Source organism: Delphinapterus leucas, chromosome 9 (assembly GCF_059928025.1).
Source record: "Delphinapterus leucas isolate spDelLeu-1000000601 "Yukka" chromosome 9, BTC_Dleu_Yukka2, whole genome shotgun sequence".
In the NCBI taxonomy this organism is placed as follows: domain Eukaryota; kingdom Metazoa; phylum Chordata; class Mammalia; order Artiodactyla; family Monodontidae; genus Delphinapterus; species Delphinapterus leucas.
In genome coordinates, this window is record NC_143137.1 from 46298535 (window position 1) to 46314125 (window position 15591).

Sequence of the window (15591 nt, forward strand, 5' to 3'; positions counted from 1 at the left end):
ATGGCTGATGCAGTGAGGGAGGCCCGCGGGGAAAATGAGTCCTGGGAGGCAGGCTTGGGACTAAAGGCAGGGTGAGAAGGGAGGAGGGAGGCCTCTGGGACAACGGTGGAACACAGTCCTGACTCAATGGTGCCGTAGATGGATTCCATCTCCAGATGTTTGGGAGCCACCGTGGCCCCTTAGGGTGCCCCCTGGATTCTAGTCTTCAGGATTCAATTCTTATTCCAAGGCTAATTAAACCTACGCACTTAAAGACTATTGAGGTACCCAACAATAAGACGTACAGAGATGATGGGAATTTCACGATAGAATACTGTGTGTGGCCAGCGAGCGTAAACAGATGTCTAAACTGTAAAACCTCGCTACAGGAAGTGTGGTCCGCGCAAGGCAGCACTGACATCACCTAGGAGCTTCTCGGAATTGTAGGATCTCGCCACAAGCCCAGGACCTCCCGAATCGAACTTTGCATTTTAACAAGATCTCTCGGGGGATTCCTATGCATATGAAAGTGTGAGAAAGGACTGTGCTAAGGATATTTGACTAGGGAAAATGTTAACTACAGATTTCAGCGGTAAAAGCAGGTTACGAAACACAGTATACAATAGGATCCTAATTGTTTTTAGGCATATGTCACAAAACCATGCACCAAAATGTTAAGATGATTATTTCTGGATGGTGGCGTTACAGGAGATCTTTTTTCTTTCTTTCTTTTTCTTTAGTGTAAGGTTACCAGATTTAGCAAATAAAAACACAGAACAATGAATTCGTTGTTTATCTGAAATTCAAATTTAATTCGGCTCCTTTATTTTAACTGGAAACTCTAGTGCTTTCCAGTTTCTTCCAAATCGACAATGAACACGTATTGCTTTTGAAATTATGCGAAAAATGTAAAATTAAAATTTTAAAAGAAAGATGAGCCTGTGTAACTCGTAACTGTGATTACTACTTCTTGAAAGCGGAGGTCTGCACGTCCTTATCCTTGATAGAGGCTATTATTGACCCTCTACACTAAGGTCCTCTAAAATTATTAGCAGCCATAATGTTGTGCGGCGTTGTAGAATGAATCAGATGGTTTGACGGCGGAGCTCAGTTGCTTTTGGGGCTGAACAACCTTAAGCAGGACGCTTAACCTCTCCTAGCTAAAATATACTTATCTTTTAATGGGATAAAAGAATCCGCCTTACCGGCAGTGTAGAGAGGCTCACGAAGAACGGGAAAGCACTTTGTGAAACCGAAACCACTGTTAAAGTCTTTATCGTTCATATCCTAAGTTAAATAATAAGCAATTACTATTGGGGGGGCCTCTCACCAACTGTGAGGGTAAACGAGTCTTTCATGAGACCTTGGACTTCACACCCTGGCCGGGTTCTTTACAGCTGTGAATCTGTCGAAGTTTCCGGTTAGCTCCGCGTTCCACCCCTCTCTCAAAGTCCGAGGTTGTGGAATTCTGTAATCCTCCGGGCTCCAGGACCTCACCGGGTGGTTCGCCTCTGCGCTACCGCCCTGCTCGGCCGGGTGGTAAATTACATTGTTGTAGAGTCATTGGCTTGAGAGGCTCCTGAGGGACAGCACCGCAAGCCAACGGGAGCTCGCGCTTTCCAGGGGGCACTGTTGTAAGAGCCAGTCAAGGGCCGGGTTTGGGTTTAACTCTTTAGAGATGAGTTCGCAGTGCGTGGGAAAGTTGTCGGTGGTGAATGTGCCACGTCTGCTAGGAAGGGGGAGTCATGAACTTGCCTGAGGCTGTTGTCTTTAAGTCTTCAACTACATCCTTAACTCTATGAGGTCGGGGGGCCCTTTTTGTGTTTTTGTAGCAACTTGTTTCCCGCCCTGGTAACATGAGGCTTTTCTTGTGGAACGCGGTCCTGACGCTTTTAGTCACTTCTTTGAGTGGGGCTCTGATCCCTGAACCAGAAGTGAAGATTGAAGTGCTCCAGAAGCCGTTTATCTGCCATCGCAAGACCAAAGGAGGGGATTTGATGTTGGTCCACTATGAAGGCTACTTAGAAAAGGACGGCTCCTTATTTCACTCCACGTGAGTAATTATACCCTGCAGGTAAAATAGTAAAGAACCCACCCACATATGCCAGCTCTTGGGCAGGAACAGTGGCGTGTACCAGCTTTATCTCTCTTGAAAAAAACTGTAATATCTAATTTCTTAGTTTGGGGAAAGGAAATTGTTTAAAGCCAATCTTATATAACAAGGACTTTGAAGGTCTTATCGGAAACAAGTGGTCAGGATAAAGCAGTAATTTTTTTAATTATAAAAATTAGAACTAGAATTTCTGAAATGCTGTAGAAATATCTAGGTGTATAATTAGGCAATGAGTAGAAAAGCCTTAAAGGAATTCTCATTTCTCAAACTTTGTTCCTGAGGGAAACTAACTCAATTCCATTTTTATTTTGGTGTAGGTGAAATTTACTTAAACTTTTCATAGCAACTTCATGAGCAGAATATACAATCATTTATTTGCTTGTTGTAGGTTATGTTAATGCTAGTCCATTGACCTAACTTTCTGATAGATGCCACTTCGGTCAAGGCACAGGACCACGATTTGTTTCATTATTTGTTTCTTTCTAGAAATTCAAAGACTTCATTGATGGGTGTGGGTGTGGTTATGGACGATTAATTCAATACCTACAGTGAAGGATTTTCACGTGGTTACACTATCACTATTTCTGTTTTATAAAGAAAGAAATTGCAACATGGAAAACTTTTACAAGTGTAATGATTTCCAGTTAGGCATTGATTCTCCAATTCCATTCCAAAAGTATTTACTGAACATTTCTTTATGTTAGGCCCTTTGTTTGACACTAGGGAGATTTAAAAATCTGGCTTCTCTCCATCCTCATCCATTCATTCATCTATTCATCAATCAAATCCTTAATGAGTCAGGCCCTGGGGATGCAAAGACGACTAAGAGTGGGCTCTTCTCCTCTAGAAGAACACTGTCTACAGCAGGGAGGAAGACAACTCATGATGTAAAGTACAGAATGTTCAAAGTGCTCACAAAGCATAATGGACTCTGGACATAATCATGCTCTGAGAGATGGGGAAAGAGAACGACTTCCCAGAGATCATAATTGAGATGGGCCTTGAAAGATGGGTGGAGGTTTCTTGGTGGAGAATGAGGACGGGAGGACATCCCAGGTAGGGGGAATGTTGTGAACTAAAGCAGTGAAGCTTCGTGGCCCTTCCTAGGCCTTGTTTTCTGAGAAACTGCCTTTACTGGGCATTCCGATCTGGTCTGTCATGAGGTTTTGAAGTCAGTGGCACTCTTCTCTGAACTCCGTTAGCCTTTGCAAAAAGTTCCAAGATGAGGGCATGCCATAGAATTCTCAACAGCCCTAGCTTTTTTATCAACAAGGCCGGTGCCACAGTGGACAGTAAACAATATTATGATTTGCATTTGAAACTTCCAATTACATTTTTTATTTTTAGTCTGACCTTTTTTAGACCCAGCCTGCTTTCTTTCAGGTCTCAGAACCAAAAGCCTGTGTGGACCCTGGTGGTAACCACTTGACATTATTTAGCACTTTGCTACTAAAGTTCTGGTACCTGAAGAGGGGAATATTGTCATGCAGCCTCCATGTAAATGGCCCAAACCTTCTAACTCTCAGTATTATAAAGAAGTACCATCAAATGATCAGTTTATAAAGCATGTTCATTGTTTCGAGACCCGTAGCCTATGTGGTAAATAGCCTAAGTCCTTTACCATGACAAGAAACGTGCCAAAACTGTAGGCAGGGCTGGGTGGTAGATTCTTTCTTCTTTCTTTATTCTTTTCTAGCCTTCCCCTATTTTCTATGGTTGCCATTTTGCTACTTTGATCTGGGGGAAATTAAGGAAAAGAAGTGATGGCCTTTACCTAGATTTAGTAACCATGGTACCTGTGAAGCCTAGTAGAGTGACTTCCGTTTCTCAACTATAAGATATCCTTGAATGGGACACTTTCCTTATTGCACTAAGAGGGAGCTAACTGGGGCTCAGACACTACTCAGCCCACAAGCCCCTCCAGTAGCTCAGCAGGTTGGTTTTCTTAGGCTGACCTCTCTCCAACTCATAAGCCAGGATATCTTGACCATTTCCTTCTTCTCCAGTCCTTGAGGGGCCACTCCTCCAGACTTCCTTGCATAGCCCCACAATAAACGCCTGGGGAGAGGACTAGGCCAGGGTCTGAGTGGGGATTCAGGGTTGAAGAGCAGCCTCTTGCACCTATCAGAGCCGTCAGCAGGCTATACATCAGGAAAGGTTGTAGGCAGGATATAAGACACTGCACTCCTGGCTCCACTGTGCATGTGGGCATGGACCCGTGAGCATTGGCAGTAAATTCTTAGCTTCTCATTCTCCTTCCCAAACTCATCCACTTTCCATTATTTTATCCCTTTTCTGCATCCTAGTGGTCTTCCTGGGACAGCATCATTTTGTGATTAAGACTTTGAACTTTGGAGTTGGGTCAGATACTGGCACACCCCTCTGTACAATGGGGTAATAATGGTACTTATCTCATATTATCATTGTTAGACTTAAAAGAAGCAAAGCATTTAGGGTAATACCTGTATACAGTAAATGCTGAGAGTTTGTATTATTATTCCCTCTGCTAGCTCTAGCAAAGTCAGCTATGTGAAATTTGCATCAAGAAAGGTGGGAAGTGAAATGAACTACTATAGAGTTTGACATGTGCATGTGTGCTATTTTCATTAATTTCCAAACTAATAAAATTAATCAGTCATGGGTGGCAATGTTACACCACAGCAATAAAAAAATAATGATAAAGCTACTGAGGAGTTCTAATGTGTTTTCTTTCTACTGTAGTCACAAACATAACAATGGTCAGCCTATTTGGTTTACCCTGGGCATCCTGGAGGCTCTCAAAGGTTGGGACCAGGGCTTGAAGGGAATGTGTGTAGGAGAGAAGAGAAAGCTCATCATTCCTCCTGCCTTGGGCTATGGAAAAGAAGGAAAAGGTAATAACAATTCTACATTTTTACTACAGCATTAGAATTCTTCTCTGGATTAGGGACAGAAGTTACTAACTACTATGTATTTTTTTCTAGAAGTAAATAGAGGACTTGTATATTTTAGGAAAATATAATTGTCTTGATTAGCATTTGAGATGGCCAATTAAGGCCATAATAGGTAAATGGTCAACTGAGCTAATAAGGAAAATCGTTCTGTAATCTCAACTCTATTATTAATATTGCTCACCAATATGGTGGGTTTTGTTTGTTTGTTTGTTTTGGGCCACACCACCTGACATGTGGGATCTTAGTTCCCCAACCAGGGATCGAACCCATGCCCTCTGCAGTGGAAGCACAGGGTCTTAACCACTAGACAGCCAGGGAAGCCCCTGGTGGGTTTTTTTTAATGGTGGTATTATTTCCGTAACATGATGTTTACCATTTTAACCATTTTTAAGTGTACAGTTCAGTGGCATTAAGTATGTTCACATGGTTGTGCCAGCGTCACCACTATCCATCTCTAAGACGTTTTTATCCTCCCCAGTTGAAACTTACCAATTTGTTTTCACAATGCAAAAAGAAAGACTACTCCACGTAATTGTTTTGATGAGTCAAACATTTGAAATATAGATTATTAAGGCATTAAATGCAGTTTTAGATGTGGGCTGTGTGTGACTCACAAATGAAGTCTCCCACGACAGAGCTCTTATGGGAGTTAATTTTCATCTTTGTTGTTTTATAAAGTTTTTGATAATTTATTTAAATGAATAATGGAGTGACATGAAATGAGTTTAATAAAGCAGAAGCAAGTGGGCTAGTTGGTCCAGGGAGCCTTTGTGCTAGTTGTTCTAGGGCAGCCAATAACACCTGTTGTTTAGGTGGGAACCCATGCAGTTTTCCAAAGGGCTATTTACATGAAGCCTGAAGATGTTTACATGCATGTATCCTGTAATTCCTTTATTAGAATCTTACCTAAGGTAATAGTCTGGTATTGGGAGAAAGGTTCATAAACAGGGATGTCCATCACTTGTTATTTCTAATAGCAAAAAGAGTGGAACCATCTTAAGTGTATAATGAAAAGGGTGTATCTAGATAAAATATGGCCCAGTTATTTTTTAATGGCATTTTAAAGATTTTAAAAATTACGTCTAAAGTATGTGTGATATAATGTTATATTTATAAAGGTAGAAAATGAAGATATATATATTATGATAGTAAGTATTAGGAAAAAATATATACACATACAAAGTGAATCACAAGGAAATAAGTAAGAATGTTAATAATGGACAGTGGTTCTGGGAGTTATTTTTATTTCTGGTTCTGTCTCTTCCACATTCCCTACAATGGGCACATATTATATAATGAGAAACAAAAAAAATTTTAAGAAGTTATCAGAACTAGACAGAAAACCACTCTGACGTAGTAGAAACACAGACTTCACAGCATCCTGAAGTCCAAGCTTAACCATTTACAAGGTGGGGATTATGATTTCCTAGCCCCAGTGTACTGGGAAGAAAATAGGTGTCATATGTGAAGTATTACATATTCTAAATGCATCTTGCTATGTAAATCTTATGCATAGAATAGGATTTACTAACAAAATTCAATTCTTATTTTAATAATGATCCTTTTAGAGAAGTATCTAGAAAATGTTTCTCTGATGTTTAAACATTTCTTTCACTTTCCTGCATCTTTGTCTCACCTTTAATATTTATGTATATAGTATTAGTCCATTTCTCTTTCTCCATACTCTATTTGACTTGATTTTATTTTATAACAAGTAGAGATCTGAATCTGAGTCATTTCCTTCAAACAGAATACCATGAAACTAATTCTGCTAATACGTATTTAAACACTAATTTTGTAGTTTTTTAGTACCATGTTTGCATGCCTCCTTTTGGAAAGATACCAGTTTTATCGATGACCTCTAGTGCATGCCCTTCTCTGTCTAGATCTGGAATGGTAAGCTTCGGCACACAGTGTAAGTTTTGTTCTTTTGGTGCTTACAGATGCTCTTTAATGGGATGAGGGGGTGGGGCACTGAGAAATGTTTGTAATGTTTACCCGGACCTGTATGTTAAATATAGTTATAAAGAAACACATTGAAAAAAAATTGTCCATGTTTCCCAGAAGTTTTTTGTTTGTTTTGGTTTTGGTTTGGTTTTTTTTAAGGTCCCTGGGGCTTTAACAAAGCTCTTTTCACTTTCAAAAATTTTTATCTCCCTTCTCAGAAATTTGCTTTAATGTCTCCCCTCCCATGGAACTTCCTTAACATGTGTTAAATTTGCTTCCAGATGAGAAAACTGAGGCTTAAAGAGGGGCAGATGTGAGCCTCAATCCCAGTGTGAAACCAGAGCTCATTCAGTTATATACTGCCTCCCAGTGGTGGAAACGGCAGTACTATACGTATTTCTAGGCCAGGACTTTTTGACCCAAAAGTTATTAAATCATTTGTACTATAATTAACTCTGAATTATCTAAAGCCCATTAAGTCATTCTTGACATATAATATGTAACCTCTTAATTATATTTGAAATTTAATACTCAGACCATGAAGCATATCTGTGTGTGTGTGCAAAACAATTTTTAATTGCAAAGCCAAAAACACATTGTTTTTGATCTAATAGTTTGGATTGTTCCTTATTTATTTTGTTTGAATAAACTATAAGTAATTTCTATATATGGGACAATCTTAGAAAGGCTCTTTATTTAATTCAATTAAAACAGTATTTTGTTCAGTACCACAAGTTTTCTATCATCAAAACTTTGGGATCTATTTAATAAAACTTAATCCCTCTCTCTCTTCATGTCAGGTAAAATTCCCCCAGAGAGTACACTGATATTCAACATCGATCTCCTAGAGATTCGAAATGGACCAAGGTCCCATGAATCATTCCAAGAAATGGATCTTAATGATGACTGGAAACTCTCTAAAGATGAGGTGATCTTTCCTTTTTCTTTCTTCCTTTCTCTCTTTCCTTCTCTCTCTCCCCCCTCTTCCTTTTTTCCTCCCTTCCTCCCTCCCTCCCTTCCTTTCTTTTAGCTCACTTTTTAAGAAATATATTTTAAAATAAAATTTATTTTTATTTGTGTAAAATGTTATTTATAAGTTTTCTTAAACACTGATGCTTTGAAAATTGACTTTTTTTCATAGGAAATCATTGTTTTGGAGAGAAATATATTGAGACTTTTCATTCTTTTGCTTTTTTTCTCCTTAATGCTTAGGGTTCAGTGTATCTTGCTCTCGCCCAGAGTTTTTGAAGATCTGTTTTGCCAAGACAATTCCCGTTTTGGAGCTACGATATAAGAAACATAGATGTCCTGCAAAATAGCTCACGTGGACAGTTTCTGTTTAAAACTTTAGACTGGCTGTTACATGAGTTGCATAGTGATTTTCTAGCAGTTAGCATCAGCAAGCCGATCACATGCTCAGTTTTGCTCAGGTTAGGAGGCCCCAGTCTGGATTTTCCACAGTAGGAGACCTTTCCTAGCCCGCACAGGGTCCTGGTGTTGAGTAAGGAGAAAGGAAGAAGACTTCTCTCTATAATTTATTTAGGCGTTTGCAGCCGTTGCTACACATACGTGTCTTAGTCTGGCTTCTGTGGGGAAAGAAGTGGAGGTAGATATCTAGCCCTATGTTTTTTGTCTACCCGTATTCTCCATTCTGGCTTGGCTGATCAGAAATCAAGTCCCTTTTTATGCTTTCATCAATTTCATTCTAATGGCTAGGAAATGATTGTCTTTTTTAAAAAATATAAATTTATTTATTTTTGGCTGTGTTGGGTCTTTGTTGCTGCGCGCGGGCTTTCTCTAGTTGCAGCAAGGGGGGCGGGCTACTCTTCGTTGCAGTGCATGGGCTTCTCATTGCAGCGGCTTCTCTTGTTGTGGAGCACGGTCTCTAGGCACGTGGGCTTCAGTAGTTGTGGCTCGTGAGCTCTAGAGCGCAGGCTCAGTAGTTGTGGTGCACGGGCTTAGTTGCTCCGCAGAATGTGGGATCTTGCCAGATTGGGGATCAAACCCGTGTCCCCTGCACTGGCAGGCGAATTCTTATCCAGTGCGCCACCAGGGAAGTCCCAATGATTAAGTGTTAAGACATGTTGTTATAAACCGCAGGGTCATGATCCACAGCTACTAAATTCATAACACCTCAGAGTGTTATCAGTCATGGACATTTTTCTATCCAAGATAAATTTGAATTCCCTTTCATTAAAAAAATCTTGAATAAAAAACATTCACATGGTTCAAAAAAATCAATTCAGGGCTTCCCTGGTGGCGCAGTGGTTGAGAGTCCGCCTGCCGATGCAGGGGACACAGGTTCGTGCCCCAGTCCGGGAAGATCCCACATGCCGTGCAGCGGTTGGGCCCATGAGCCATGGCCGCTGAGCCTGCGCGTCCGGAGCCTGTGCTCCGCAACGGGAGAGGCCACAACAGTGAGAGGCCTGCGTACCGCAAAAAAAAAAAAAAAATCAATTCACTATAAAAAGATTTATTAAGAAGTCATTCTCCCACCCACATCCTCTTCTACCATGTGACCTCTCCCTTCATATCCAGTTTTACTAGTTTCTAACAAACCCTTCCAGCGTTTCTTTATGCAAATACTAGCAAGCATGAATATATATTCTTATTTCCCCCTTGCTTACACAAGAAGTAGCATACTATACATACTGTTTGACATCTCACTTTATTCACACAATATACCCTGGAGACATGCTCTACATTAGTCCATAGAGTTTCATTATTACTGGCCCCCCCCCCTTTTTTTTTTTTTTTGGCGGTATGTGGGCCTCTCACTGTTGTGGCCTCTCCCGCTGCGGAGCACAGGCTCCGGACTCGCAGGCTTAGTGACCATGGCTCACGGGCCCAGCCGCTCTGCAGCATGTGGGATCTTCCCGGACCGGGGCACGAGCCCGTGTCCCCTGCATCGGCAGACGGACTCTCAACCACTGCGCCACCAGGGGAGCGCCCCCCGCCCCGCTTTTTAACAACTGCATTAAATCCCCTTAATCTTAAAAATAAATATACACTATATGTTTGCATGTTGGTGGTAGGGGGAGGAGAGAAGATTTGAAAGTGCTGATCTAACAGAGGAATAATAGGGATATGATTCAAAATGAAAATATAGGTTGAATTGCATTATGGTGAATCTAGTAGGTAACTGAGGGCAATATTTTGTTTATATATTTAAATATCTGTATAAAAATGGAAACTTTTAGTCTTAAATACTCATCAGGCTGGATTTTGCTTTAATTTCTGAGATTGGAAGGTCATGTGGCGTGATTACAGCCAGTCCACAGCAGGTACTATTCCCAGACGCCTACTTAAAATTTAAAAAGGCCATCATTTAATCTGATTTTAAGAGAAATATCTGGAATTCTGACCCTTCTTAGAAAACAAGATCTGGATAATTCGGTGGATTGAAAGATAGCAGTCTTTCAAATGCTTGGCTTTATTTAGACTCGGATTAAGAACACGTAATATGCTTTCACTGTGTGTTTTTCCCATGATATAAGCCATATCTTTGCCTCTGAGCAATATTTTGTGTCTCTACTGTAGCACTATAGCAACAGCTTTTAAGGGGAGAAATTCCTTATAATTCTTTTACTATCATTAGAAATATATCATAAGGTAGTTGTTTAGTAGTTGTTATATATAACTAAATGCACTACCCGTCCAGTCTGTGATACTGATTGGCTCGATGTGGGTGTCCTATGAATTAGAATTATTAATGTGACTCATTATTTTGTAGGTTAAAGTGTATTTAAAGAAGGAGTTTGAAAAGCATGGTGCAGTGGTGAATGAAAGTCATCATGATGTTTTGGTGGAGGATATTTTTGATAAAGAAGATGAAGACAAAGATGGATTTATATCTGCCAGAGAATTTACATATAAACATGATGAATTATAGACACACATCTGCCCATTTTATATAGCATCCATCCTTAAAAGAGAGGGTAACCATCTTGAAAGAAAGTCTTATTTGTTAACTATGTTCTGTTCGTGCTTTGGTTTTTATTTTTATATATTTTTCTGAATATTATTAGAAGAGCCCCTTAGGGCTTCTAAGTACCCATTTCTTTCTGGTAGGTTATTAGGAAGAAAAAGTTGATTTGTCTTTGAATAGAAGACTTCTGGACCATTTTCCACTTTTACATATGAAGCCTTGTGTTTTTACCTGCTTACTTGTAATTTTAAAATATTGCCACTGGGTGCACGCCCAACATAAGATCAGGTTATAGCACAAATCAGCACCCTCTGTTTCTTCTTCCCTCTGTTTTCTCCAAGTTAGATACTGATATTTGAAAAGCCTTTTGCAATAGCCCAAGGCTTATTATTTTCATGTTGTAATGAAACAAGTGTGTCTGTAAGTGCCTTTGAGTCTCTGCTTGAGGAAAAGGGGAAAATGGTTGCTGAGCTCTACATTTAAGAGTTACTGCTTTACTGAGGAGATGTGCAAAGCCGAAATGAGTAAAGTTAATAATTTATAAATATGTTTACATTGAAATATTCTGCCTGGGATTTAAGCTACATAAGGTTGGGTTCCTGGTGATGAATGACCTATTGTGATTAATAGAACAAATTATTTATGTGTTTATTTCTTCATAATAAAATGTGTCAAAGTATTGTAGAGGAGGTAAAGAGTTGTATTGAGTCAGTGTTTACTTTTTAAGCCTGGAAGATCACCCTTCCTGGTTCTTTAATTAACGAAGTCTATAACTAATGTATTATACTATAGTAACATTGTCTTATAAGAGAAATGAGTAATACAATAAAAATTTTCCTATTTCTGACTCATCAAAAAAATGAGGCAGACCCACAGCAGCTACTACTGAATACAGGTCTATCCTGGATCAAAAAGTTGATGATTTTATAATTTTATCTTAAATTGGAATTTTTCCTTAATACTTTAAAAAAGTGCCCAAATCTCCATTTGCTAAGAGGAATCCTTTATAAGTTTACAAAGTGATCTCAAGTGCATCATTGTCTGATTCTCATTAGTCTGAAGCCTATGGAAAAAAGAGGATAGATCTTAATGTACCTATTTTATAGATGAGGGAATTGTCATTAAGAGAGGCTGACTGTTGTGTCCAAGGTCAACAACTAACTTATAGAACCAGATTTCTGTCCCCAAGTTAAGTATGTTTCTACTGCCCTCTACTTTTGAAAAAGTAAAAATTTTCTTTGAATTCGTTGGGCCTAATTCTCTCTTCAGTTTGCTCTCCTAGCAGTCAACTCTGTTTTTTGTCTCTGGGTCCTTATCCTTTGAAGATAGTTAACTGGCTGTTTATGGTGCTTTTGAATTCCCATGATCCAGAAATGGCTCTGGTTTCACTGAATAATCTTGGGGTGAACACTGAATTGCCTCAAAAAACCTAGGGGTGAGAGGGTCCAGGTGTGTGTCTTAGTCCTTTCATTCCTGTTTACCTCTAGGTTTTTTTTTTTTTAATACTTATGAACAATTACTACATCATATATAGACTACTTTCACCAATTATATATTGACATTTTCGTCACTAAAACATAAAGTTCTTGAGAAGAACATAAATAACACCTTTGTCTGATGAAATCACCTATACTTAGAAAAGTCTTAAGTTGTCACTGCTGTTTTCCTCAACCTGAAGGTGTTATAAGCCACAATACAGAAAGCTTTGGTCTGTATTATTGGGAGAAAGAAAGTAGCTTGTCCTGGGGTGCTATTTTGTATAAACATTACTGATGATGCTATCTGTGGTAGAGCAAGTAAAGTAAAAAGAATTTTGGTTATTCAGGTAGCATGTTTCTTTATCTTGTGTGAATTTGGATCAATTCCCCCCTAAATAGTTAGACACAAGTATGAAATGACAATATATAAATAGGTTATGGTTGTTTTTATGTTACCTGCCTTTTTAGTTTAGCTGCATCTCTGCACCTTTTCATTCGTAAGAATAATCAGACATGAACTGTGACTTCACTTGTATATAATTTGACTCAGTAATACTGCTAAGATGTGTCATATTTAAATTTATACAACTCTGTTGTGGTATTCTTTTCAAAATAAAGTTTATTTGGGAAATAATTGGTTTTGTGAAAAATTCTTCAAGCCTCAATTTCCTCAGCAGCTTTATTGATTTTCTTAACTGTTACTCTAGGTTTTATGTTGAAATTAAGTGAGGAAAATGGACAGGTAATGAGAGGACGGGGTATGGTGACATTTTGAATGTGTCTCTGGTTATTCACTCTGTTTAGATATATGTGTAAGGAAAGCTGTGGTGTGGTTTAAATTGTTTTGAAATAAGCATCAAACCTTGAACATTGAGGGCAATAGTTAATGGTGAATTTTTTGGTAGTGGAGAGGTGTATGTGGTGTTTTGCTTTGTTTGGGTGGTAATTATTATTGTTTTGGTTTAGGAGTTTATTGTGTGTCACAGGTGGACATTATGACGATTAACGCCTACTGTGTAAATTAGTGCTATAAAATACCTTATGTAATTAAGTGAAATTCTGGGTTGCCATAAAAATAACAGGAAACAATGATTTCTGATTCAGATGGGTGACTAGCCATTTGAATCTTTCCTTGTGGAAATGAATTTGTACCTCTTATCTTATTTGATATACGATATTGCTTACACCTGTAATGCTATTTAGATATCAGTATGCTGTCTCTCCACTGACTTGAGGATATGGGTGATTTCCCAGTGTTGTTTGGAAACTACAAGAGAAGAAGGAACTTGGTGAAATGTTATGGGAAAAAAATAACACCTTCTCACCTCTTGTTAAAAAAGCAAATTGTCTGAATGAACCTAGAGATTATTATACTGAGACAGAGAAAGACAAATATTATATGATATCATTTATATGTAGAATCTAAAAAATAATAAGAATGAATCTACATACAAAACAGAAACAGCCTCACAGACATAGAAAACAAACTTGTGGTTACCAAAGGGGAAGGCAGGGAGGGATAAATTAGGAGTACGGGATTAACAGATACACACCACTACATATAAAACAGATAAACAAGGATTTACTGTATAGCACAGGGAACTATATTCACTATCTTGTAATAACCCTATAATGAAAAATAAAGAATCAGAAAAAATATATATATATAACTAAATCACTTAGCTGTACACCTGAAACTAACACAATATTCTAAATCTATACTTCAATTAAAAAACATAAGCAAATTGTCATTATAATAATAACTCTGGGAAAAAATAACAAGGGACTTATTTTCCAGAGATGTAAAACACTTGGACGTAAGAGTTTTGTTTTGTTTTGGTTTTGTTTCTTACCCACTTTAGTTTGAATTGAAATCTAAAATGTCAATCATGAATATAAATTAATATGTCCATTTGAAAACATTAAAATTATAGTACTTTTATTTCTTAATGTCTATAGCATTCTTTTTAGTAGGATTTGCATATTCCCTTTTAGTACAATGAAACCCATACATTCTTACATATGGGTTTGGAGTCTTTATGTGAAGGTAAATTCTTTTCTCTCTTTAAAATATTATTTTGCCTCTGCTTTCAGCTTTGCCTCTGCAACCTCCCTCTCCTTGCTCCAGACTAATAGGAGAAAGAGACCTTAACAAACATTGGATTCATAGCTCAGTCTTCTTCAAATACAGAGAGAGGCATGCTTTGGTTCCTAAAGGCTACAGAAATGTAGTAGTGATTCAAATTTCGTGTATACTACAATCATGTGGGATATGTGTTAAAATTGCAGATTCCTAACCCTTTCCCCAGAAATTCTGATTAATTTGTGGATTGGGCTCATGAATCTGCATTTTAACCCACTTGATAGATGATACCGATGCAGGTGGTCTAAAAACCTTAATTTGAGGGACAATTAACTTCACTAATTCTCTGCCCTTGAATATACAGTCTCCTATGTTTTTCTCTTCTACGAATATTCTTTTTTGCATTCTGGAAAACACTGGGCATTGGGACAACTAATTGTGCCTAAAAATGAATATACAGTTAAAGGATAAGTTGTGTGTAGAAACCATTTTCCCCAGGGTTAGAAAGTTTTTATGACTATGAATTCTTACAGCAGAAAGTTAGATCGTCAGTAAATCTATTTTGTGAACATCTTCTCTATGAGAAACAAGAAAAGAGCTCCAGACTTTCCCCCAATTATTCTTCTATATTATTTTTTCAGAATTATCTACAACCCACCCCTTTAGAAGAATATACAGTTGAGATTTAGAAAAAATGAAACTATTCTCTAGATGTATATATGTGTGTGTATATATATATATATAGTGCAAACTATATACTGTATATAAACTATAAACTGTATGTATAAAGTATGTGTATGTATATAGTGTGTGTGTGTGTGTGTGTGTGTGTGTGTATATAGTTTTGTACCAAACATAGCCATTGAAATGCTCTCTCTAGTACATGATTTCCTCTCTCTGGAAACTTCTTTACTGTGGAAGAAGTCAAACTTCCTTTTTGTCAATTTGGGGTCTGTCATCCTCTACTTTGCTCAATTTTCTGTGTTTCACTTATAATTTAGGTAAAATTTCCTAGTAGTTCTCCATGTAAAACCAACAATAATCTTTTTTTTTTTACCCCTTTAGCTTGAGGGTTGCCAAGGGGTTAAGTGGCTCCTTTTGATATGCATAGATTATTTTTAGGGAAAGGA

General features: G+C 38.2%; 1 protein-coding gene across 1 annotated transcript; it reads left to right on the top strand.

The window, feature by feature from the left end:
• Positions 1-1215: 1215 nt before the first annotated feature.
• On the top strand, positions 1216-14833 carry FKBP14 (FKBP prolyl isomerase 14). The gene is made up of 4 exons (XM_022584267.3): positions 1216-2032; positions 4814-4965; positions 7773-7900; positions 10706-14833. The coding sequence occupies exons 1-4, from the start codon at positions 1836-1838 to the stop codon at positions 10862-10864; spliced, it is 636 nt and encodes a 211-aa protein (XP_022439975.1). The 5' UTR covers positions 1216-1835; the 3' UTR covers positions 10865-14833.
• The last annotated feature ends 758 nt before the right edge of the window (positions 14834-15591 follow it).

Bases quoted from the DNA above. Each gene is read 5' to 3' on its own strand.
- FKBP14 (XM_022584267.3), top strand. From the start codon at position 1,836: ATGAGGCTTTTCTTGTGGAACGCGGTCCTGACGCTTTTAGTCACTTCT. The intron at 2,033-4,813 runs GTGAGTAATTAT...TTTCTACTGTAG, and splicing joins GGCTCCTTATTTCACTCCAC to TCACAAACATAACAATGGTC. The intron at 7,901-10,705 runs GTGATCTTTCCT...ATTATTTTGTAG, and splicing joins GGAAACTCTCTAAAGATGAG to GTTAAAGTGTATTTAAAGAA.